The sequence below is a fragment of the Sus scrofa genome, chromosome 18 (assembly GCF_054392235.1).
Source record: "Sus scrofa isolate SSC_HxYL_T2T_F1_AM1 chromosome 18, Sscrofa_HxYL_maternal_Yorkshire_Landrace_v2.0, whole genome shotgun sequence".
Classification (NCBI taxonomy): Eukaryota; Metazoa; Chordata; class Mammalia; order Artiodactyla; family Suidae; genus Sus; species Sus scrofa.
Window position 1 is genome coordinate 32,712,534 of NC_139400.1, and position 24,648 is coordinate 32,737,181.

At 40.0% G+C, this 24,648-nt stretch overlaps 1 protein-coding gene across 27 annotated transcripts in view; it reads right to left on the minus strand.

Moving 5' to 3' along the window:
* ASB15 (ankyrin repeat and SOCS box containing 15) overlaps positions 1-24,648 on the minus strand; it is a 55,869-nt gene that overhangs the window by 11,056 nt on the left and 20,165 nt on the right. For 5 of the 27 annotated variants that reach the window (XM_085005966.1, XM_021079195.2, XM_085005967.1 and 2 more), the window contains 7 exons: positions 19,314-19,449; positions 16,821-16,893; positions 10,103-10,268; positions 8,253-8,305; positions 8,031-8,162; positions 6,535-6,693; positions 953-1,198 (listed from right to left, as the gene is read on the minus strand). In XM_085005966.1, coding sequence (XP_084862092.1) covers positions 953-1,198; positions 6,535-6,693; positions 8,031-8,162; positions 8,253-8,305; positions 10,103-10,209 — 697 coding nt within the window. In that variant the 5' untranslated portion in view covers positions 10,210-10,268; positions 16,821-16,893; positions 19,314-19,449. Of the gene's footprint in view, positions 1-952; positions 1,199-6,534; positions 6,694-8,030; positions 8,163-8,252; positions 8,306-10,102; positions 10,269-16,820; positions 16,894-19,313; positions 19,450-22,187; positions 22,254-24,648 lie in introns of those variants that run through there. The other 22 variants (XM_085005958.1, XM_085005957.1, XM_085005959.1 and 19 more) reach the window with 12 other exon arrangements.

Genomic DNA, 24,648 nt, shown 5'->3' on the forward strand with positions numbered 1-24,648 from the left:
CAAGAAGTTGGTCTCTTAATTCCTGGTTCTGTAGTTGTATAAAGCAAAAGCACTTGGAGATTTCAAAGGAGGAGAACATCACAATCGGCTGGGGGGAACTGGGAAAGTCTGCAGGGAGGAGGTGTCTTAAGAGATTGACTTTGAATTGTATTGGGGGGTATTCCAGGTGATGGCAAGGACCTGACCCAAACCCAGGCAGAGCAGATGGGAGGTATGTCTGGGAATACCGGTCAGCTATTTGGTCAGCTATCTAGCTGGAGTACAGGATATACATCAGGAGTAGTGAGAGATGCTCCTTGCAAAACAATTTTGGGTGGCACAGTGGGGACCTGAGCACAATCCAGTGGGCAGGGGGAAGCCACTGAGGATAGTCTGAGCCATTTACGCTCCTATGACTGAGCTGCAGCATGTAGTATGGCTTCACAGCTGGAGAGACTGCAAACGAGGAAAAATGGTTAGGAGAGAGCGAGACACTGGTCCAGTGAAGATGGAGGATGCAAACCAGAGGGACTGCCAAGGTGATAACAGGTGAGAGAGAGGGATGCTATGGCACACGGCAGCTGGTTATATTTGAAAAAGAAGGGGGTGGGAGAATTAGAGATAAATCCAAGCTCTTGGTCTTGGCTGAGAGAAAGTATTAAATTAAACGTGTGAAAGAAGAGGAATTCAGTGTAGGAGAAGACGAGTGTGAGACCCTGGTGAGCCATCGACTTGAAAACAGGGTTGTCTCTAGAGAGAATAATCAGGGCCAGGCATTCGGATTTGTAGGTCCCCATGTGTAGGGTTCAAGTGAGCTGTGCAATAGGGGCTACTGAGGGGGCTATTGAGGGGTGGTACAAAAGCCTGGTGCTCAGTTACATTCAGGAGAGGAGGAAGAACCAGTGAGGAATGGATAAAAGGAAATATGAGAGGTGGGAGAAACGTCAGGAACATGCAATTCCCCTCCACGTACCTTTGTGGATGAGATGTTCCAATACATCACAATGGCCGCACTCGGCTGCGACACCTAACGGTGTGACCCCAAAGCCGTCTCTCAGGTGGACGTTGCCTCCGTGGCTTAGTAGCAGAGCTATGATATCTTTTCGGCCTTGTTTGGCTGCCTCATGCATTGCTGACCATCGCTTGACACAGGGCTGGTCAAGGCTGGTGTTGTGTTTAAGCAGAGCAGACACCATGTCATAGGAGCCCTCTTTTACCGCTTGAAGATGATTTTAAAAAGAAGAGTCAACAGGAGGCAGATACCATGAATACTTTGGATGACATTAATCTAATTACCAAATTTAACATCAAAATAGACATTAGTGAGTCCCTTTCTTCTACAGGAAAATATTGTATTTTTCACACCCCTCCTATTTCTCATATCTAGATTTCTATGTAAGCATGCAAGATGATACTGCCTTTTCTTTGGAACCTTGACCTGAGGAGGGCTAAGAATTTCATGGAAAACAGGATGTACCTCACTAAGAGAAGATTCTGTGTCTATGCTTTGTAAACTTCAATTTCTTCATCAACATAATGAAAATAACATTGACATTTGCGTTAAGTTAGGTAAATAAATCAAATAACGTATATAAAATGCTTAGTAAATATTAGTAGTTCGATAAATGATAACTATTACTATCACTATAGTTTCATCACTTCTGGGATCCTGGATCCACATTTGTAAATAACTGTTTGTCAAGTTTTTCTCCTTCTAGAAAGATTGTTTTCACTAGCAAAGATAGCAGTAAAGATGAAATGAACTTCCCTTTCCTATGCTCTTATGGGAAGTTAGCAAGGACTGTTTAGAATCCAGGTAACTGGTAGTTCAGTTTTTAAACAGTATGTGGCAACTAATGTACTACATTTTCCGAGGCTCGCTAAATCAGATGGCTCTCTCCCCCTCTGCTCGTTTCTAATAGCTGAAATTACACTGTTAAGTCTTTGTCCCCTTCGGATTATTAATGGCTGGTCCCAGCTTAGACATAAGCACTTTGCGAAGATGTAATGCATTGTTTCTCTTTTCAGTGAGTAAAATCTTAGTAAGAAACAGAGCAGGGTGAGTGCTACTCTTTTACACGCATTCATTCATTCATCCACTCAGTAATCCCCACTGGCTATACTAAAGGCACTGCGTTAGGTGTTAGGCACTGTGGGCAACAGGAAAAAGACAGAAGGAGTTCTCACTCCTGGAATGTACAGTCTAGGGAAGAAGCCTATACTGTCTTCTGGTTGAGGAGAGACTCAGAGTCTGGGCCTTTCCTGGGAAAAGCAGGAGATGTGGGGCCACAGAGAACATCCTGGGCCGCTAGGAGGCAGAATGCAGAAAGGATCTGAGGTCCAGGCAAAGGAAGGGGCTCCAAAAGGCATAAAAGGAGGGTGAAGACAAACTTGGCCTATTTCATTTGGAGGTAGGCAAGCCTTCACTGCAGTGAGATCTCAGTTGTTCTCCTGCTCGCTGTCTGAAGCAGAGTCTGTTGACAAATGCCTTTCCCTGAATCACCCACCTGCCACTGGCAGCTCTAATTACAGTGAATTACCTCATCCTAGCTGGTGCTCTTGCAAAGCAAACATCAGTAAGTAAAATGAACTAAGAGATAATGTGTCCTCATTTATCTTCTTGCTCCTCTTCCATGTTTTCCACTTAGGAAAAAAATGTATTAAAATAATGAACCTCTTCCCTCATGGTCTGTTTTCCTTTTGTCTGACTTGGGGAAGGTGTTGATTAGAGAGATTAGCCTTTCTTCAAGAAAATAACATTCTATATAAGCCATATTTAACTTAAAATAACTAAAAAATAAATTTTTATTTGCACTTTAATTTTTTGGAACTAAGAATATATTTTATTTCTCACAGAAATAAAAATTCAAATCATGGAGAACCCTTCTCAAGCTAACCCACGGAAGATATTCGTAACCAATAAATGGATAAAATAATAAAAACTAATAAGACACAGTATTTGTGTAACTAAGTAAAATACAAATTAAATAATTTATGAAGTAAAAACATATATTTCATATATATATGTGTCTTAAATGATATGCTTAAAGGAAACCAAGCCTCAGTTGAAGACTTAGTGAATCAGAGAATTTTGCATCGGTTATATAGGCACTTTTGAACACTTCATAGTTTGCTGACACTTTTTTCTTTTCTTTTCTTTTTTTTGTCTTTTTTTTTTTTTGCTATTGCTTTGGGCTGCTCCCGCGGCATATGGAGGTTCCCAGGCTAGGGGTCTAATCGGAGCTGTAGCCACCGGCCTACACCAGAGCCACAGCAAAGCAGGATCTGAGCCGCATCTGCAACCTACACCACAGCTCACGGCAACGCCGGATCGTTAACCTACTGAGCAAGGGCAGGGACCGAACCCGCAACCTCATGGTTCCTAGTCGGATTCGTTAACCACTGCGCCACGACAGGAACTCCGCACTTTTTAAAAATTCTGTCATTTTCTTCCCAGATAGATGAGTTCTGCTGACATAATTTACTTAATATTTGCAGTGAGTTGTTTTCTGACTCATAGGACACAGAAATAGAGAAGAGAGCATTTTCTACAGTATCTTGACAAGGATCTGAAGATTGAAAGAGATAAAGAGGATATGGATTGATTTGTGAGAAAGAAAATGTCTGTAGTAAAAGTAACTGAGCTGTGGATAGCATGATGTCTTGGGGGGGATGGAGGGCAGTTAAACTGAGCTGTACCAGACAGTTCCCTTGACTTCCTCTGGACCCTGGGACTCACTAACCCAAATAATCTCCAACTGGAGAAAGGCGACACCAACCTCAGAGGGATGGGCGGAGAGGGAGTCGGGTGCAAAACCCCCTTAATAACTGTCAGGTCATCACAAATCGGATTTCTCCTCAGCAAGAAACTGTGTAACAGGACTGTAATCCATCAAAGTACCATAAGTTAGGGCCAGATGTCTGATGGGGAAGAAGGGCCCTGGGACCAAAAGCGATTTTTTTTTTTTGCCATCCAAGGATATTCCATACTTTAAAACAAAGATGATGGTATCACATTAAGACAAACAAAAATGGCATTGCACAAAAAAAATTTAAAATAGCATTTTTTTTCTTCTCTCTCCTTTATAAATTAATGAACCATGAGTAGTACATTTCAAAGTAGTCCATAAAATTCAAGAAAAAAACTGAGAAAAGTGCCATGGATGATCCATTTTCCTATGAACCTAAAAAGTCTTGCTGTGGTTTCCACAACAAAGGTCCTAAGGCAGGTAACCTGCGAAGAGTCCCTATTCTCAGGAAACGTGGATGATGGGGACATAGTGGACATGTCCATAATATTTCCGTCATGAAATTTCCATCTTCTCTTGGATATTACCATTTGGTTTTAAAAATATTATTTCCAAATGTTAATTCCATTTCTACTCTGATAACTGAACAATCAAGTTCCTTTCCCACACTTTAGATATTGTTAGAGTAGCGAGACCAACAGCTGAAACTTTGAAATGCATATAAATGTTCAATGCTCTGTTGTGGGCATTAAGCATTAAAGAAAAATTTAAAGGAAGCAAAAAGAAGACAAATGAGTGATAACCATGCTTTAGTTGTTTCTTTAGAAGTAAGTGGATTGAGAATAGCAGGTAGATAATAATTTTATATTATATAAACTCTGAAAAAAGTGGGGTTTTTTTGCAAAAGTCAAGGACTACCTATAGAAACAATAAATACATGGGTATCATTGTAAATACTCCATGGTATATGCTTTTACAAAATTAACAGATCACATTAATAGTGCTGAAGCAAGCATGGATAATATTCTATTCAGTATCTGTAAAGCCTACTCAGGAAAAGAGTTCTGTTCATCTTTGAAAAGCACCATGTTATTGTGACATAAAGGCTGGTAACATGTACATAGAGAAAATGATCTCTTCCTCAGTACTCAGGTTTCCCTTTTTTCCTTAGCAGCAGAAGCCCCTAAGTTTTAGCTGTTCTCAGCCTATCCAGGTAGAGACTAAATATGCCAGCCTCCCTTGCAGCTAAGTATAGCTCTGTCACAGAATCGAAACTATCAGGGCATGAACAGAAGTGCTGTGTACAATGTCCTGATCATCTTCTTAAAAGCCAAGATGTCTTCCCAAGGCTGCCTCCTTCCTCCTCCCTGCTGGCTGGAAAATGTAACATGTAAAAGTCTTGTGTAAAGGTGGCACAGACGCCCTGTCAATGCTGGGTCACTCATAATGTTGTGTGAGAGAGGACTGACCTTCTTTCTTTTTAAGTCATTGTTGTTTGTTTTCTGTGTGTATCTGTATGGGTTTTTTGTTTGTTTGTTTGTTTGTTTTGACTTTTGGGTTTTCTTGTTCTGTTTTGTTTCTTTGATGCACTCACGGCACACAGAAGTTCCTGGGCCAGGGATGGGACCTACGCCACAGCAGTAACAACTTGGGATGCTTAACTCACCGAGCCACCAAGGAACTCCTGGATCTGTGTTTGTCTGTTTTGTTATGGAAGCTTTGCCTATACCCTAAAAATAATAATTAGACTGTTGTTCAATCTAATCTGAATCTGGGAAGACTGAGAGCTCTGACATGGGGCAAGAATAAGCAAGAAGGAATCAGATCAGAATGCCCCCACATCAGTAGGCACATGAGGAAACTGAGACCCATGACTACAATCTCTCAGTTAGAATTTACATTCACATAACACACTGTATTGCATATTTGCAAGTGGCTAAGTGAGTAGATCTTAAAAGTTCTTAACACAAGGAAAAAAATGTGTAACTGTGAAGTGATGTATGTTAACTAAACATCGCAGTAATCATTTTGTGATCTATACATGCATCGAATCATGGGGCATACCTTAAATTAATACAATGCTATATGTCAATTATATCTCAATAAAATGAGAAAAAATAAATCCACAGATCTCAGGTGCCAAAGCCCAAATTCTTACTCTACTGCCTATATCCCTAAGAGAAAGAAAGGTTATCTTTGGTCATTTATAATTAATTTCATCTCTCTCTGCTTCTGCAAACAGGTCGACCAGTTCTCATTTGTCAACAAGTAATAGGATACACAAGCCCAAGAAGAAGCTGATAGATAAACCACACCTTCAGGCTTACAATCATTCCTTCCTTGTGTCACAGAGGTGACCCCCACAGTGCTGTCCCTGTGTGCTCAGAATCTTCTGGATCTCCTTCCTTCCAGTTTGGCTTCATTGTTCTGCTGTGGAACCCACTTTCTGCCTCTTTATTTAGGCTACATATCACACATGCAACCCTCCTGAGAGCTGGACCCCACTTAGAGAATATTGCTTTCGCTTAGAGAATATTGCTTGGAATTGACACTCGTGGCCTCCTAAAACTTCTCAGTTGCATCCCTCCTGATTAACTGGTGCTGAAAGAGCTTTCACATTTGACTTCTTTGTGGGATAGGAAAACAAAATCATAGGACGGGGGAGACAGGGGTTAGGGGAGGAACTTGGGGAATGGAAGGAGATGAAGTGACGTGATTTTAGCCAGGACACAGTGGTTTCCAAGAAGTACCTGTTAAATACTATTTATCTCAAATTAGAAGAGTTCTGGAAACAAAAGTCATTTACCAATCAGAAGAGGCGTCTCTCCTTTGTCATTTTTGGTGTTTGGCCACACTCCTTTCTCTAGTAAAGTTCTTACATTTTCCACCAGACCAGATTTGACCGCCAAAGTCAAGGGTGTTTCTCCATCAGAGGTCTTGAACTCCCAGAGCGTCTTATAGGATGCTGATATATGCAAGTTAAAAATTGTTACTTAAAGGTGTTATACAGATCAGAATGATGCAATATTACCTACCCTAGATTGAATAAAGTCAATTGATGAAAAAGGGAAGACTAAACAGAGATATGATTAAAGTTTAGCAAATGGTGGTGAGTAGAAGTAGATAAGTGTGGGCTTGCTAATCAAGTTGACAGCTAGAATACAAACATTTGTTTCAAGGTGCTTAAAAAAAAAAGGTAACTGGAGTTCCCATTGTGGCTCAGTGGTAATGAACCTGACTAGTATCCATGAGGATGCAGATTTGATCCCTGGCCTCAATCAGAAGGTTAAGGATCCTGTGTTGCCATGAGCTGTAATGTAGGTTGCAGACGTGGCTCAGATCCCATGTTGCTGTAGGCCGGAAGCTGTAGCTCCAATTTGACGCATAGCCTGGGAACTTCCACATGCTGCTGAGTGCAGCCCTAAAAAGACCAAAAAAAAAAAAAAAAAAGTAATGGATTGTGAATTCTTTTTTCTCAGTAAGTTGTAAAATAACTCTCCAATCCTTTAGATTATTATTTAAACTGCAACTGAAATTGGTATTTGTCAAATACAATTTTTGAATGTGGGAATGAGAAGTATTCGAACAAATATATCCTGTCAGAATATGTTAGAAAAGAAATATCACCTTAATATCATCTTCTATATCTGTCTGTCTATCTATTTATAACTTTTTTTTAGCCGGCTGCCTTGCTGGATAGCTAATTATCCCATAGCTATCTCCCCCTACAACAGAACCAGAGAGGAACACTGAAGGCTGAAAAATGGAGCACTATCAAAGTGTTTTATAAGATGCTTAGATATGGTAAAACATCAAAATTATTATTAATATTTAACCCTAGGTAGGTTTACCATAATATTATTAATGTTGGTATTATGAAAAAATGTAATATAAGGATAGATGTTATAAGCACTACTTGTACTAAATAATAATCTTTTGAAAGCTATTAACTCAAGAGATAGTTCAAGATGAAAATTTAAAACTGACTTTGAAAAGGAAAAATATTTATATTTAAATCAATTAATTCATGCTGCAAATGCTGCATACAAACTTCTAGGTTATAATCATACCTTACCACCAACTTGTGCCATATTTTTATAAGGATGCAAAGGGTGAACCTTGAACCCCATGAAATGTGCCAATTTTTGTACTCTTGAGCTTAAAGAATGGGTACTACCTTTTCCATATTGCAAATCATTTTTTATCCTACTCTTTCTTTTTGCTTGTAACATTCACTGGGAACACTCCATAATGTCTACATTTTGGTATCCATTTGATCAAAGAGATTTTATGTTCTCCTACCATCCAGGACAACTTCAAGTATTTGTTGAATGGGTTGAACGACGGCTTCATGTAATGGAAACCATCCTTTTTCATCAGCTTCATCCAATGCATATTTATATTTCACATACTCCTGGAGCTCAAGAATGTGACCTAAATTAAACACATAGGTTGATAACAAAACTCTGTCTTGACCAGGTGGAATCTCCAATTGATCCTACTGTAGGTGATATACCCACTCACCTTGCTTTATGGCTTCCACAAGCTTTCTGTTTTGATCACTTAGTGGTACAAATCTACCAGAGAAAGAAAAATAAGCACATTTGTATTCACGGTATACTTGAAGGAACCAAAACATTTATTTAGTTTTGTGCATATTTTTTTTTTTTTGTCTTTTTGGTGCTGCACCTGTGGCATATGGAAGTCCCCAGGCTAGGGGTTGAATTGGAGCTACCAGGTGCCGGCCTGCACCACAGCATTGTGGGATCTGAGCTATGTCTTTGACCTACACCACAGCTTGTGGCAAAGCCAGATCCCTGACACACTGAGCAAGGCCAGAGGTCGAACCTGCATCCTCATAGATACAAGTCAGATTCTTTTCCACTGTGCCAAAGCAATTTATAAGAAATGCACATAATTGATTTTATCTACTTTAAAAACAAAAATGTTTAAAAGCCAGATACAGAGTATGTTTATGATACTGAACCTAAGACCATTAGTGAAGATGGAATAAAATTTATAACACTGTCTCTGAAATTAGTGTAGGCAATGAAAAGGGGGAAACAAGTGCAGTCAGAATCAGAAAAGCTGGGTTCAGGTTTTATGATTTTGTGATTCCCAGGGAGGCTAGGGGCTTCTCTGGGTGGTGGTTCCTGCACTGGTAAAGTGAGGGGATTAAACAGGAAGATCCCTAAGTCTTCTCCCAACGTTAAAAACTCTATGCTCACTAAAGGCTTGTTGCTTTGAACTTAATAATCGCTACTTAATGGTTGCTTACTTGGGAGCTTATGCACGACACTGCATGTTAGAGTCTTTAATCAACTGATCCACAAGTAAAAATAGGCTGAGCATTTACTGAACAAACTCCTAGTCACTGGCCCAGCAGGTCATAATGTCAACCCTCATGGCAGTTCTCTGGGGTGTGTGTTTATTCAAAGGCAAAGAAGGTATTTCATAACAAACCGATTCCACTCTATTAAAGCAGAAACTTCTGCTGGTATTCTAGGGTTGTGAATGCCTTCTGGGAATTCTATAGTTCTAAAAATCTGTTGGAGATAAGGGGAAAATTAAAGAGACTAGAAATTTAATTGTAATATGTCCATTTTTTAAAAGCTCAAAAGCGGTAGTTTTATAGTGCTGAATCTATTCAAAATCACAATACTAAATTTTGGAATACAGGACTATAAATACTACAATAGAAGGTAAACGCAAACTAAAGTTTATTTTTGTCAGAAGTATAATGTGTGTGGTTAAGACAAAAATTTACCTTGGCAATTTTAGACTCTATAACTCCTGCCAACATAAAACACCAATTTTATGTATAATTTATTTACTGCTATCACTTGAATAGCAGATAATTAAATTGGCCCTGGCTTATATATTACTTTATCATTTATAATAAAAGCCCTCAACTTTTTCCCCATTCATCAAGCTTATAGGTAGGTGGGTTAGCATTATCTTTTGTATTTTAAAGGTTCAAAAATGGAACACCTTACTTATACAGGTTGCCTGAGTCAGTAGAAGAACAGATTCTGTATACTTATTTATATGTTAGTCATATAAACAGTGCTTGCAAATTTATTCGTGTTGTTTATCATTCTTTCTTATTCTGTGTGAATTTAGAAAACAGGCAGTCCTGTACAACCAAATTCAACTGGGCATTTGCCATCTAGGTAATGTCCATCTTTCATAGGAGGTGGGCATTTGTGAATGGTTAAACCTATGCACAGCGACTCTTGTAAAGCTATTAGACTCCTCATCAGAAGAGAAAAGAAAACATTTTCCTGGAGGAGGAGTCAGCAAGCATCATTCATTTTCTCTTACAACAAAATGAATGCAGAAGTTTTGCCGGGGATAGGCAATTTGAATGTTACCTTTCATGATAAAACACAGTCTTGCTGGCGCCAATGGATTCTTGAATACTGAGCTGAACATCGTAACTTGTAAGATGATCTTCATCAGGGTCATCACTAGTATCCATGGCTGAATGTAATTTCGAAAGAGGCAAGTTTTTATTATCAGCAAATGGCACAGAACAGCCTATAGAGGTACAACGAAAAATGCAAAATGAAATGTTAAAATGCATTCACGTTTCCTCATTTAATAAACACAAGTGCAGTTAACCTTTTAATCCATCTTGTATATGATGTCCATTGTCGGAACCTTTAATTACCTGCTTTTGAGTGTCTCCATTTTCTACTTTTTCACTTTCTTTTGAGTAATGACTACAGTTGGGCTGATAAGAATTCACTTTTTCCACACTTCCAACTTAGACTAATTTGGCCTGTCATTCTTCTCAAGACACTGCTCTACACAACACATTAGAAGTTTAAAACTCTGAGAAGGCAGATGGTGGCTGGAATAGGGAACGATGAGTCTTTCACATTCTTTACTAAGTCTTTGTCCTCTGTCGTGTGTGCTCATTTGCTGATTTATCCCTTTCTTCACTCCAGGAATGGTTTGAGTTGGCTGCCTTGAATTGCAGTTATTTTTGCATTTGTGTTCAACTTCTTCCAGCAGTCCCTATGCTCTTTGAGGCAAAAGGTTCTACCTCACTCATGTCTGCATTGCCTACAACTCAAGAAGGTAGTTGGCATGGGGAAGCTTCCCAATGAACATCTGCTGAATTAAAGTAGAGAGAACGGAACACCACAAATGTAGTAGCCTAGGCTTGCCTTCAGGAAATTTGATAGAGCAAGCAGAGAAGTCACGGAGGGAATTTTAAATAGAAGGAACTGGGAACATTAAACACTGTGCTTCCTGAGAAAACACTGACTAGTCTCATGATAAAGTGAACAGGTTTCTCAATTCTAGAAGTTTAAAATAAAACAGGAGAGGGCTAAACAGCCTTAGTAAAACTTTGGAAAACTTCCTTCCAGCTCAGATGGGTTTGATAGATCACATGGCTCTTGGGTGCTTTGGGAAATCCATCTTTACAGAAAGGTCCTTTCTGACACCTTGGCAGAAGGGCATCCTTAATGCAGTTAGGGATGCTGGTACTGCTGACATAGGGACAGGTGTGGTAAGGACCAGCTTTATTGAGTGAGGCTTATGAGAACTGGCAAAACAATATGCACAGTAAAAATGAATTCCTTCTTTTGAAGAAAAGAGTCAAAAACAGAGAAGTTCCTACAATGACATGTAATTTCTTGGCGGCTACTTCAGTTCTCCCTAATCTCCTTACTGGTTTGAACCAAATCAGAGCCGCCATGAATGGTCATGTGGGATGTGCATTGCACAAGTGTGCCCAGTGGAGGAAATCCAGCCAGATCTCCCTTAATCGAGCTGTGCACCCTGCCGGGGTGCTGTGCATGCCCCAAGGAAGCAGCATCTTTTCTTCATTTGCACCAAAGTGCTTAGAGCATGTGGGATGCCAAAACTCAGTTAGGCACCAGAAAGTTAAATAAAAAGAGGCCTAATTATTTAGTGTTTTGGATAAGTGTGTAGAGATAGGCATGATACCTTTTATTATATATTCTTTCAGTCTTCTCCCAAAGTGAAAGGGCCTCAGCATTTGGTTACTCTCCTTTAGAAAGAACAAAGACACTATGTCTAAACTTTTTTGTGCTACTATTTGGTGCCTCCCTTCCCCCCCTCCCCCCCACCCCGCCTCTTTCGTCTAATTTTATTTGGCCTGTCTTACAGGGAAAGTCGTAAGGTCTGACTGATCTCAGTGTCATTTGAAGGCTGAGATTAGGTCCATCTTAACTCCCTGCCCAGACCAGAGACCAGCTCTCCTATAGATACTCTGTTCCCTTCCCTGCTCAGTTCCATCCATTACAAGCCACTGCCATTGACTGGTACTTGCTTCTGAAGATAAACACAAAAAAGTACATTATTTCTCATCATCTCGTTTCTTCAAAATATCAAATTAGAGGAGTGAGTGTCTCTCATTACTATTGGATCAGTTGCTTTATCTTATAGTTTAGTAAGCACAGAAATCAAAATAATTCTATAGTGAGGGTAACTGACCAATATGAAATTATTTTTGATTAGTGGTACTTTTCAAGCCAAAATATATTCTCTATGTAAAATTTTACATTGTCAAGTGTGTTCTCAAGGGGGAAAAAAAAACAACCAAAACCAGTATTCTGTGGACAATTTCCGAAACAGTTGACTCTTGCTTTACTTCTCATTGTTCAAAGTTAGATGAGCTCAAATTTTGAGGACAGTTCTCTACATGCTGATAGCCAAGGTCTCTGACCTGTGGACAGACTGCACATGAACTCAAAGGCATCATGGTTTTATTGCTCATTGTTCTGAACTAGTGGCCTTTGGATCACCTTGAACCAGAAAGGAGAGAACATTGATAATGTTCAGAGGCTTCCTATGAGCAGCAACACTGCACTACTAAGCTCTCACGCCACGATCACGCAGTGACCTCAAAAGGCCAACGCGTGCCCCAGGGATCCTTTCACCAAATAGACCCAAATGGTATTCTTTTTAATTTATTTTTTTATTGGCTCATTGTCTATTGCCTCCTCCTAGAAGGTACCCCAATAAAAGCAGAGAATTGGTCTGTACCTTCAGGGCCCAGAAATGCACCATCTCAAATACATGGACTCTAAATATATGTGTGTTAAATCAATGAATGAATGAATGAATGAGTACCAAATGAGGTAATAAGAGAACCCAACATAATCTAGGCTCTGTTTTTTCTTAGAACCGACTGTTTTCCTCAAGTATGGAGTTCTTCTTCCAACTTAACAAATGTGATTGCCCACTGTGTTTGACTTCATTTTTCTCCTTTCTGCGCTTTTACGTGTTATTCCTCTTCATTCACGAGCTAACCCCCCAGGCTGTTCCACACTCGTGAACCCCATGGCCTCAAGTCCAGCTCCAGCCATTCCTCCTGTGGAAGCCCTTGTCAAAATTCTCCAACTCCTCTCTGGCCTTCTTCATCCATGAATATCTTCTCTTATGTAATATTTGTTCCAACATCTGCATTTACACTCATTTTGTATTAGCTTTGCAAGTTCTTCTCATTTTTGTGTTTCATAGTCTCACTTGGACTCTTCGCTTTCTGAGGGGAAAAACCCATTTTTTTCCTTGTCCATCCTTTCTCTTCTACTTCCACTCCTAGGCAGCTCTAGCAAGGGGCTGTTCTCAGTGGTCACTGAGAACAAGTTGTTGACTCATGACTAGCAGACAAGTGCTGAATCCCTTCAGACAGCACGATTAGGCAGTGAAGTTAGACGTGTGCATCGCCTGCTGCCTTTCTCACTAACGTCACTGTGGTGATGGGGGACTGCATGGCCCTGGGAGTAGTAACGGGACAGAGCCTTTCACTTATTTAAATCACCAGCCATTTGAAATTTGGGCTTCCAGTACATGAGATACCACAGACTCCTTAGAGAATGGAGTTGGTCTGCGGAAAGTTTTTTTTTTTTTTTTTTTTTTTAATGTCTTTTTAACTACCATCCAGAAGAAAGTTATCTAAGACTCTTCATTGTTTTCATCCCTAATGACGGCAGGACACAAATGGTGAGGAAACTCTTACTACTGTAGGGAACAATCCCCATCTGATATATGCTGTTTCCAACCTTTTCCTGAAAGCTTGGGATACAATGACGATCTGTGCGCAGGTGCATTAAGGTGTCAGACAGACAACCAAGGGAGCATCATTGGACCAGAACCAGAGACATCAAGATGCTATGAGAAGGGCAGAAGGCGATTTATCTACTGCCAGCTTTCAAATCATCTAAATAGAACAGCAACCAGGAGTCTGAAGAAATAATATTTTGACATTCTTTGGGACCTATTCACAAAAGACCCACTTCTCATTCTGTATAATTAATGGACACTTTCCAGATAATAGTTGTTCTGGAGAGGCCCACTAGTAAGATTTATTTGTTCTCCTTAAGTAGCTGATTTACAAAATAACTGGAACAATCATATTGGAAAGTTGGCCTTTTCATTTCAAGCACTGGTTAACCTTCTTTAGGGTCAGAAACACATTTGACGAAAGCAATGGAATCTCTCCAGAGGGATGCACACCCACTCAAAATTTTGCATTAATTTTAGGGAATTCATGGATCCTCAGATGTCCTTTCATGCATCCCAGGTAAAGAACCATTAAATGGAGTTCCTGTTGTGGCACAATGGAAACGAATCCAATTACTAACCATGAGGACATGGGTTTGATCCCTCACCTTGCTCAGTGAATCCAGCATTGCCAAGAGCTGTGGTGCAGGTTGCACATGCTGCTTGGATCCCCTGTTGCTGTGGCTGTAGCGTAGGCTTGTAGCTGTAGCTCTGATTCAACCCTTAGTCTGAGAACTTTCATATGCTATGGGTGAGGCCCTTAAAAAAAAGAACCATTACATTAAGAATTTCCAGGAGTTCCCGTCATGGCGCAGTGGTTAACGAATCCGACTAGGGAACATGAGGTTGCAGGTTCGATCCCTGGCCTTGCTCAGTGGGTTAATGATCTGGCGGTGCCATGAGCTGTGGTGTAGGTTGCAGACGCAGCTTGGATCCCGCGTTGCTGTGGCTCTGGCGTAGGCCGGCAGCTACAGCTCCTATTAGACCCCTAGCCTGGGAACCTCCATATGCTGTGAGAGCGGCCCAAGAAAATGGCAAAAAAAAAAAAAAAAAAAGAATTTCCAAATGCTAAATGTATTACTCAGATAGTAAGAATTATTAGTTTACTTTCAGATGGGCTGAGGAATCCTAGTTTGAGATACTGGGAAAGGGAAAAGTTTGGTGATCATGTAAGTTTTATTATTTATTTATTTGTTTATCTTTATTTATTTTTATTTTTATGCACCTGCAGCATATGGACGTTCTTAGGCTAGGGGTCAAATCAGAGCTGCAGCCTCTGGCCTAGGCCACAGTCACAGCCACAGCAATGCTAGATCTGAGCCGAATCTGTGACCTACACTGCAGCTCACAGCAATGCTTGAGCCTTAACCCAGTGAGCAAGGTCAGGGATCTAACTTGAGTCCTCGTGGATATCAGCTGGGTAACTAACCTGCTGAACCACAACGGGAACTCTGATCATGTAAGTTTTAGAGGATCTTTGGTAATGATAAAAATGGTGATTATAATAACAGCCGCAAGTTATGGAGTGTTTGCTTTGTTTCAAGCATTACGCAAAGCGCTTTGCATATACTGCCTTGCTTTCAATCCTCCAAATCTAGCTTGTACATGTTAGAGATTCATTGTGCATAAGTAGAAATTTAGTCTTCAAGAGGTTAAGAGAGCCACCCAATGTCATAGAGTTGAGAAGTAGAGTCTGGACTGACTCTACTTTTTAATGTCTTTCCAAAGCTGCCAAAACAACGCGCAGTCTCCTGTCCTTAAAAGAAAACACTCTGATGTTGCTCTTACCAGCCAGCTCCTAATGACAGTAACTTCCAAAAATAAAAAATAGCTTCCAGGGACACATCAGTCTTTATCACTGGCTCTGTGTAATAAGGTTTTGTGTTGCTTAGGGTGGTCTGAGGTATCCTAAACTTGCCTTTATTTTATACCTTTTGTCTTAGAGTCTAAACATTACTGGCTAAAAAAACTGGATCAACATTCTAGTTGGTGCCTGACTGAAGTGGTTAGGGGGTTGGGGTGATGTCACAAGGTATGATGCAGAGGTGACCATGGTATATGATGCCTCTCGCCAATGGAGTCTCCAAATTACCCCTAAGCCATGATCCATGTGGCCACCATACCGTTGTTAAGTTTTTGAGGGTCCCTCAGACTTTCCCTTGAAAGGTGGGAGCTCCCAAAGCATAGGACCAAGGCCTCCTTCCAGAACCAGGATCAGTATAACTTTGTTCCCTGTGAATTGTTGGTTTGGCTTGCTTCCAATTACATCCAAGACTGTTTACCCCACTCACTCATATGCTCCATCTTGGGCATAAAAAACTGAAACCATCTCCGTCCGTCCTAAACAGGGCTGGCCTTAAGAGTTCCCAGAATGGACAGGTGCTTCCATGATACAAGGAAGGACTTTGTGTTCAGAAATATCACACTACCGCCAGCACCTGTCACATCAGTGTAATTCTGTTACATCAGAGAGAGGTTCTGTCCTTTGAGGCTTATTGTTCCATCTTCCAGTGTCCCCTTGAAAATGCCACTAGCACCATCCTGGCCCCCTGTGTAGAAAAAGGATCTCTTGGAATAGTGGCTAAGGGTGGCATTAGGCGGGGAAGATGGTCGAGGGTCTAAGACTGAATCTAGAGGGAGGTATAGGGGATAAGAAAAGGGCAATATAGTGAAATTTGGGGGTTTTTTAATTTTGTTTTTTAGGGCCACATCTGTGGCATATGAGGTTCCCAGGCTAGGGGTCCAATCAGAACTGTAGCTGCATGCCTAAGCCACAGCCACGCAGGATCCAAGCCGTGTCTGCAACCCACACCACAGCTCATGGAAACGCTGGATCCTTAACCCACTGAGCAAGGCTAGGGATTGAACCTGCAACCTCTTGGATGCTAGTCAGATGCGTTAACTGCTGAGCCATGACCAGAACTCTAAACTTGGTTTTTGCTATAGAGGGTCAGTCCCAATCCAAACCCTCTGACATTCTGCACCCTGGGGTGTAGGGTCTGCTGCGTGCGACAGGGACGTTGATACTCTGAGGAAACTTGCTTTTACCTTGGAACTGCTATGGTTCTGGAGTGACGAACTCATCTACCGGAGATCCCACAGAGAATCACCAGCATTTGTCCTATCAGAGGAATAGCTTTTGTTAAAATGCATTTTCATGTTATGGTTTTGTTAAGAAAATACAATTTTTCTATGCAAAACAATACTTGTTCTCATTTTTCTGCATTCTGACCATTCAAATGGGTAATTTTAAAGGTATACTGAAATCACAATAAATAAAATTTTGTTACAACTTTGGTTTTTATTTGGTGGCTACACACCTTTGTTTTTTCAGAATCCTGCAGCACAAAGTGGCAAATCAGGTAGATGGCTGTGTTAGGCTGATTTCAGTTACAGAGTCAACTAGTCCCCTAGAGGTTTCAGAGGGGGCAAAACTGCCAGAATTGGGTTCCATCCCACAGACACAGGTAACTTTTATTTACAAGTGACTTATTACAGCTGCAGCAGTTCCCTCTGTGGGGCATTTGCCTTATCTATCAGAGGGAAATCCTACAAATGACAAGGTAAACTAGACCAGTTCAAACAGCATCTTCCTTACACATTCTGCTAATAAACAAAACACACAGACACAGACACAGAGACACAGGGACACACACACACACATACACACACACACACACACACACACACACACACACACACACAGAGTCTTAGTCCAGAAAACAGATGCTACTCTTGACTCAAAGAGATACATCTCAGCATTTTGCAAAAGTTATAAGAAGGCAAAAGAGACATAGACATTTTGTTCTCTAGACACTAAGTAAGATATTTGATATATAATAAGAATTCCCCAAGTATTTGCTGAATGAATAAATAATTGAATGGCCAAATACATTCTATTCTTAAAATTAGCAAAAGAATAGATTAATCTCATTTTTTTTCCATGTCAAACAAAAGTTTTTGTCAAGTTCACTTCCAGGTTTGATGCTGCACTAACTGAGGATTAATTTCTAGGTAAATACTCTAGAGAGAAAACCTGTCATACTAGTTTTGCTTATCTCTAGTTTCTTATTACAAAGTTAGACATTTTGACTCCCCAGTACTGATTTCTAAGTTCATTTCAATTGTGACAGAGATGTAGGAAGATACATGACAGCTTTGGAAAATGACACACTGAATAGGAAGGAGCTTTAGGTTCATAGCTATGTGGATTTCTAGGGAAATATAAACATAGGACAGAATAGAATAGAGCATGCATGGCTCATAAAAAGTTCCAAACTTACTGGAACTACGTCCAATCTCTTAGGGGTAGAACATGATGGAGGATGGTATGAGAAAAAGACACACACACACACACCTGGGTCACTATGCTGTACAGCAGAAATTGACACAATACTGTAAATCAACTGTAATAAAAGAGGCAACTAATTCATAGATATGCCCTTATCACAAGCTGGTATGATAACATGATTTTTTTTTAAAAGACTTGCCCTTTTGTCTGTAATTCTAAATCCAGGAATCTATCTTATAGAAAATCAGAGATGTGGAGAAAGATTTGTATGTGAAAATGTTCATCTCAGCAATAAGTAAACTGCCAAAACATTAGAAATAATACAAAATGTCCAACAAAAGGGAATTTGTATAATATTGTACACCCAAGCTATGGAAAACTATAGTTATTAAAATTCATATCCTTAAAGTATATTTAATGCCTTGGATAATGTCCTATGCAAAAATGATATTCATTTAATCAGCTATGACCAGCCACTTTGAGGGAACTAAGATTTACATTATGGAGCCAAAGCTTACAAAGCCTTCCAGAAAACTGCCCTGGCATCTGGTTCACAGGCTAAGCCTTACAGGTGGTGAGATAGGTCACTTCCTGCCAGGCTAGACTTTTGTGACACTGAGAAGAGAGGAAACTGCCCACATTTATAGTAAAGCAGGTGAACCCTGGCCAAAGAAATGTCTTGGTTTGGGGAGGAGCAGAAATTTGAAAGACTGATCCATTTACCTGAGTCATATAAGCAAACTCTTCATTACCTAAGTTACTGTCTCTGTCTGCATGAGACCAAATTTATTTTCCAATGATGAGTGAGTGGCAGTTCCGGAGGAGATTATAAAATAGCTACATCTGATTTACACAATTGAGTTGTAAAGTGAATAAAAAAGTTTTGGCGAGATGAATTAGTTACAGTAACAATAACAATTATCTCTAGACCTCAATAAAAAGTATTGTTTATATATATATGTATATGTATATATCATACATATATTCTCTCTCTAAAAATATTTGTTTTTGAAATATTTGTTTTTTGAACATGGCAGAAGTTCCTGTTTAGCACCCAAGTCAAATCTTTCCATTCCACTCTCAAGCAATATTGAGCCATTGCATTTCTTCATATGTTATTTTGAAATCATATACAAGCCATTGATTTCTTTCTGCTGGAGACAGCTGAGTATAGTGGTTGAACCTGCTCTCCTGGCTTAGCTGCCTCATTAGCTGTGTCTGACGTGTTCCAAGAAGTCAACAAACATTACCTGCTATTATTCTGTGACCAAAGCCCTCAGGAACAGGGAAGTGGAATTCTAGGGATGGTTTGTTGGTTTTAGCTCTGTTCCTCACCCTTGAACAGGCACTCTGACACATTCATTATTTCCTTCTCTTTTCTCTTCTCTAGAATCAAACAGATTTCAGAGTTGACGCTCATTAGGTAGCCCCTCTTGTAGAGTTCATTTACAAGATGCCCAAGAAAAAATGGTCCAGCCTCAACTTGAACACCAAAAAGATAGGAAGCTTACGATATCCCATGCATTCCTTCATCTTTGGCCAGCTTTAGCAATTAGGTAATACATTTAAGTTGAATCCATCTCCTCGAATCAGTACTCTAGTTCTATTCCTCAGAGCCATGCAGAGAAAAGGTTGTTCCTCTGCCTCAGGAGTGCCCTTTAAACTGCTCTCAGGAAGGCTGTCAAGTCTCCACTGAGCCTTCTCCTCCCAAGCTTGGACGACTGTTCTTCCTACGGCGTGGCTTCACCTCCCCCCACCACGTTGATGGCTTTCCTGTAAACACACACATTTACCCATCTCTTTCTAAAAGTGCCTCTGAACCACGGACTCTGACGGCAGCACTACAGCTAGAGTCAGGTCAATACGGCATTAAGCAAGTGTGACTACCTCCCTTGTGCTGGACACTGAAGAAATCTGTTAGTTTAGCCCACACTCAGATGAATTTGGGAGCTATCATGTTACAGACTTGATTTGGACCCCTACTGCCCTCAGTTCTGTAAGTCATATTTCCCCCTCATATTATTGCTATACCATTCTGTGCAAGACTCTATTTTATCCTGTTACATTTCTTTCTTTGTTTTAGACTTGACCTTTATTTCAGTCTGCTAAAAGATAATGCATTTTATATCTCTCCAAGTATTATTCTATTTGCATGTCTGCTGTATGTCCACCTGCTCCATTACTAATGATAAATGTTGAACAGAAATTGGCGCAGGACAGAGGCCTTCAAATTGACGTTGATCTATTATTTAGCACCCTTCAAGAAGAGCTGTTTCTCCAGTTACAAGTCCTCCTACGGACACCACCATCTAGTATCAACGTCTCCTTTTTGATAACAAGACCGTCATCAAGAAATACTGTCAAATACTTTGTGAAATGCAGATGCGTAGTATCTACTGCATTGCCTTTCTCCACTCCATCAAAAAGATAAAGGCTCACCAGTTCTCAGTAATTGCTATTATTTTCTCATAAGGATTTTCAGACCATCCCAATCATTTATTCCAAAATATGTACTCAATACCTGCTGTGTTCCAGGCACACTGTCAGACATAAGACAATAGGAATCAGGTATTAAGGAGTTTGCTGCCCTTAAATAATGCTTTCTAGACTTTTCCTCAGAAACAAGACCAGTATCTCCCCTCCCTTCAAAGGTTTAGCAGAGTCAAGCACACAGCATATCCTCAATCGATATTTGTTTTATTGAGTTTAATAATTATTAAAAGTAATCTCTATTAAGTGCCTGCCTCTGGCATGAATTATGCCAAGTATGTTAAATAGATGATGTCATTTAATTTCTATGACACACGCCCCCCCCCCCGATTTTACAGATGAGAAAACTGAGGTACACAGTGGTTTGGTAGTTTGTCCAAGCCTGTACATCTAGTGAGTGGAGAGGATGTAGATGCAAACCCAGACCTCTGGCACTAGAGGTCATGCAGCTTGACCACTGTACTATAACTGATGACTCAGCTACTCTGATGAAATTAATAGAAAAGGATCTCATTTTATAATCCAAATATACGTAAGCCTCAGAAAAAAATTTTCTCAACGAGCTGAAGCAAACAACCAGCAAACCTGTCAAACAACTGCAGTGGAAATATGTATATTTTAGGTGGATTTTTCATCTCAAAACAAGGCATTCCTATAAAAACAACAGTGTCAAATTATGATACTTTATGACAATATAATGTTCTCAGCATTCCTTGTCCACATTATTGCTATTTCATAGAAATCATTTCATTTTAGATGTAGAATGTTCCTTAGAAGCTATCTGATCTTTTAAGAACCAGATGAGTGATGGTCTCAGATAAATTCTCAAGACTTTCCTACTGCAAGATTCTATGATTTAATTTTCAAAAGTGAATTTGCAAATCTATGGAGTTCCTTTTTTTTCATTGGACTTAAAAATATTTAAAGGGATTTTTCCATCTGAACATGAAGCATCCATCTTCTGTCATGTGATTTAAAAAAAGTCTTGATAGAAATTTATTTTAATTTTTCACAAAAGTTGTTTAATTTTTTTCCCCCGTAACCAGGGCCAGCTAAGAGATGCCATAGAGCATATACAGAAACTTTCTATAAGCATATTCATTCTTTTTTTTTTTTTGCTATTTCTTGGGCCGCTTCCACGGCATATGGAGATTCCCAGGCTAGGCGTCTAATCGGAGCCGTAGCCACCAGTCTACGCCAGAGCCACAGCAACGCGGGATCCGAGCCGCGTCTGCAACCTACACCACAGCTCACGGCAACGGCAACACCGGATCGTTAAACCACTGAGCAAGGGCAGGGACCGAACCCGCAATCTCATGGTTCCTAGTCGGATTCGTTAACCACTGCGCCACCATGGGAACTCCAGCATATTCATTCTTAATCTGTGTTTCCCATGATACTATTTTTATTAAGCTTCATAACTATGTAACTGAGCTAATAATTCTATAAACAAATGAAACAACTCTGGCTTTATTCCGTAATTCAAAAGGCCCTAGGCAGGCAATAGGTGATCAATCAGAAAGAAAGAAAGGAAAAGCTACCACAACACATGTTTCTATCTGTTCAACATATTCCCAATACTAAACTACATAAGCTTGTTGGTGAGGTACAGATCAAATATTTCATAATCTCACCTTTTGGAATGATCATCTTGTCATTCTTATCCAGGGCCTTGCCTTCCTAAATCAGAGGAAGTGCCTGGGAGCCAATGTGTTCCTCTGTGTATCTAAAATTAAGTACCCAGTTGGTGGTTAAATTAAGACCTGACCTTGTACAACTGAAACCAGAGCCGTTCCTGGCACACAATAAAGTGTTACCCACGACATCTCTGGACCCTCATCACAAGAAACCCATGGCCAAAGAGGTATAATAAGATTATCTGAGTCTTGATTGGTTCAAAGAGCTCTGGTGAAAACAAGTGGTCTGCCAACCCAGCTGTGAAGAGGGTCCTTGCTGAAGGAGCAAAGCAAAACCAGTTACGTAGAATTTAAAAATACTTTAAAATTAGTTGCTCAAGAGACAAATCCGTGGGTCTCTGCATCTGCCGATCCAAATCCACTTTTAGTCAACGTGTTAACACGCACTATTTCTCTTCCTTCTAGACGCACATCGAATCTCATTCAATACAATCCTCTTGTTCTAGGAATTGACCATTTTTCATTTGATTTGCATTTCACAGCTGCCAGTATGATACACTGATGGGAGCATGACATTCAGTGACATCTAATCGGATCAAGATTTTTTAGGTCAAGTTATAAAACAAATAAAGTGAGCAGCAGAGGTAAAGCAAGCAGAAAATTAGTATTTGAATTAGGAAGGGCTGTTTGGTTTCTATTAAAAAAAAATAAAGTGTAGGATCTCACTGGTTTTCTAATGAAAATAATCTGCCTTAAGTTTGTTTTGACATGGCTAGCCTTGGATGAATTCAGGCCGCTGTCAGCATTCACAAAGCCATCTGGCTTCTGTCCCCGCCACTCCACTAAAACAACTCCAGAGTCTCACTGACCTCCTGGTAACTAAGGTGGATGGACACTTTTCCTTCTTACTTTTCAGACCCTCTGTTGGATTTGGGCCATTGAGCCCTCCTTTTTTCCTAGAACTTCCTACTCTTTAGGCTTCAGAGGAGAACAATATTCTTTCATTTTCTTATCTCTCTGATTCATTCTCTGTCCTCAGTGTTAATGAATAAACACATAAATTGCAGTGAATTTCCCCGTTTTATTTCAAAACGCGGAAAACTGTAAATGAGAAATCAGAAGTCCTACCTCCTCTTTGTGATAGAAGAGGCTGTATTTCTGTCATCCCCAGAGGAAACCCCAAGAAATACTTTGTATGTATATCACTAATAACTGTCTTGAAAGAGTCAAGGTTGAAGGGTGGAACACTGTGCACAGTTTATAGTTATTAATCTGATTTGGAATTTTTCAATAAAGAATTCTTCTAGAAATCAAGCAGTATTGTGAAATGCTCTAATTTTTATAGTTTTTCTTAATATACAAGCTGAAACATTCATATGAAGGTTTAGAATGTAATTCAATTTATTAAAAAACCTATACCCAACATTTTAAAATGTGGTTTGGCACATTTCAGGGACAATTCTGCACTTACACCAATAAATTTATGCTTGTTTTATCCATTTCTATAATAGTTATTATAGATCCCCTTATATTATACAACACTTAAAATAATGCTTAACATTATAGAAAGGCAAGAAAAGAGGAACAGTGTGGTAAATAAATGAAAATATGCTACTGATGACATAGACCTATGAACAAGTCTTGCTTTATCGCTTGCTGTCCCTGCCACTTCAGATTTGCTGTTTAAAATTTTGTAGACTCAGACTTCCCATTGTGGCTCAGTAGGTTAAGAACCTCACTAGTATCCATGACGATGTGGGTTCAATTCCTGGCCTGTCCCAGTAGGTTAAGGATCTGGTGTTCTGGTGAACTGTGGCATAGGTCTCAGATGCGGCTTGGATTTGACCCCTAGCCTGGGAACTTCCATATGCCACAGGTGTGGCTCTAAAAAGAAAAAAATATTGAAGATTCAATTTATTCATCTGTAACATGGGCACTACAACAATAATCATAACCATAAAAAATAATAATAATGCAATGACTATAGCACTCGCCATTGTTATGAGATGTATTCCTCAAGTAGCTGATCATCTATACACACAGTAAAGTGTGCTTTGGGTAAGCATTTAAGAGAAGGACATATTCATAATACTAATAATCACTTCCACATTTGCCTGTCTTGGAGGCTGGCTTTTCCTGCTGGCTTTCTGAAAGGGGAACAAAGTGAATTGGATTTTTGAACAGTGTGACTCTGGTTTGCAGAGGAGGGTGACTTTGGGTGAGGGGTGTGACCAAGCAGTGAAGGGGTGCTGAACACATCGTGGTTCCGAGGAAGGTACATGTAGTGATACTGACCTCCAAGAACACGTCCCTACTGTCTATATATAGCAGGAAATGCATGTCCACTTTCTAGATGATAATTTTAGCAGCTGATATGAGGAGGCTGAGGTTGAAACGGTTGGAGCACAGTGTGAAAGGGACTGTCCCTGGAACCACCCATTTTTTATTTTGGGAACAG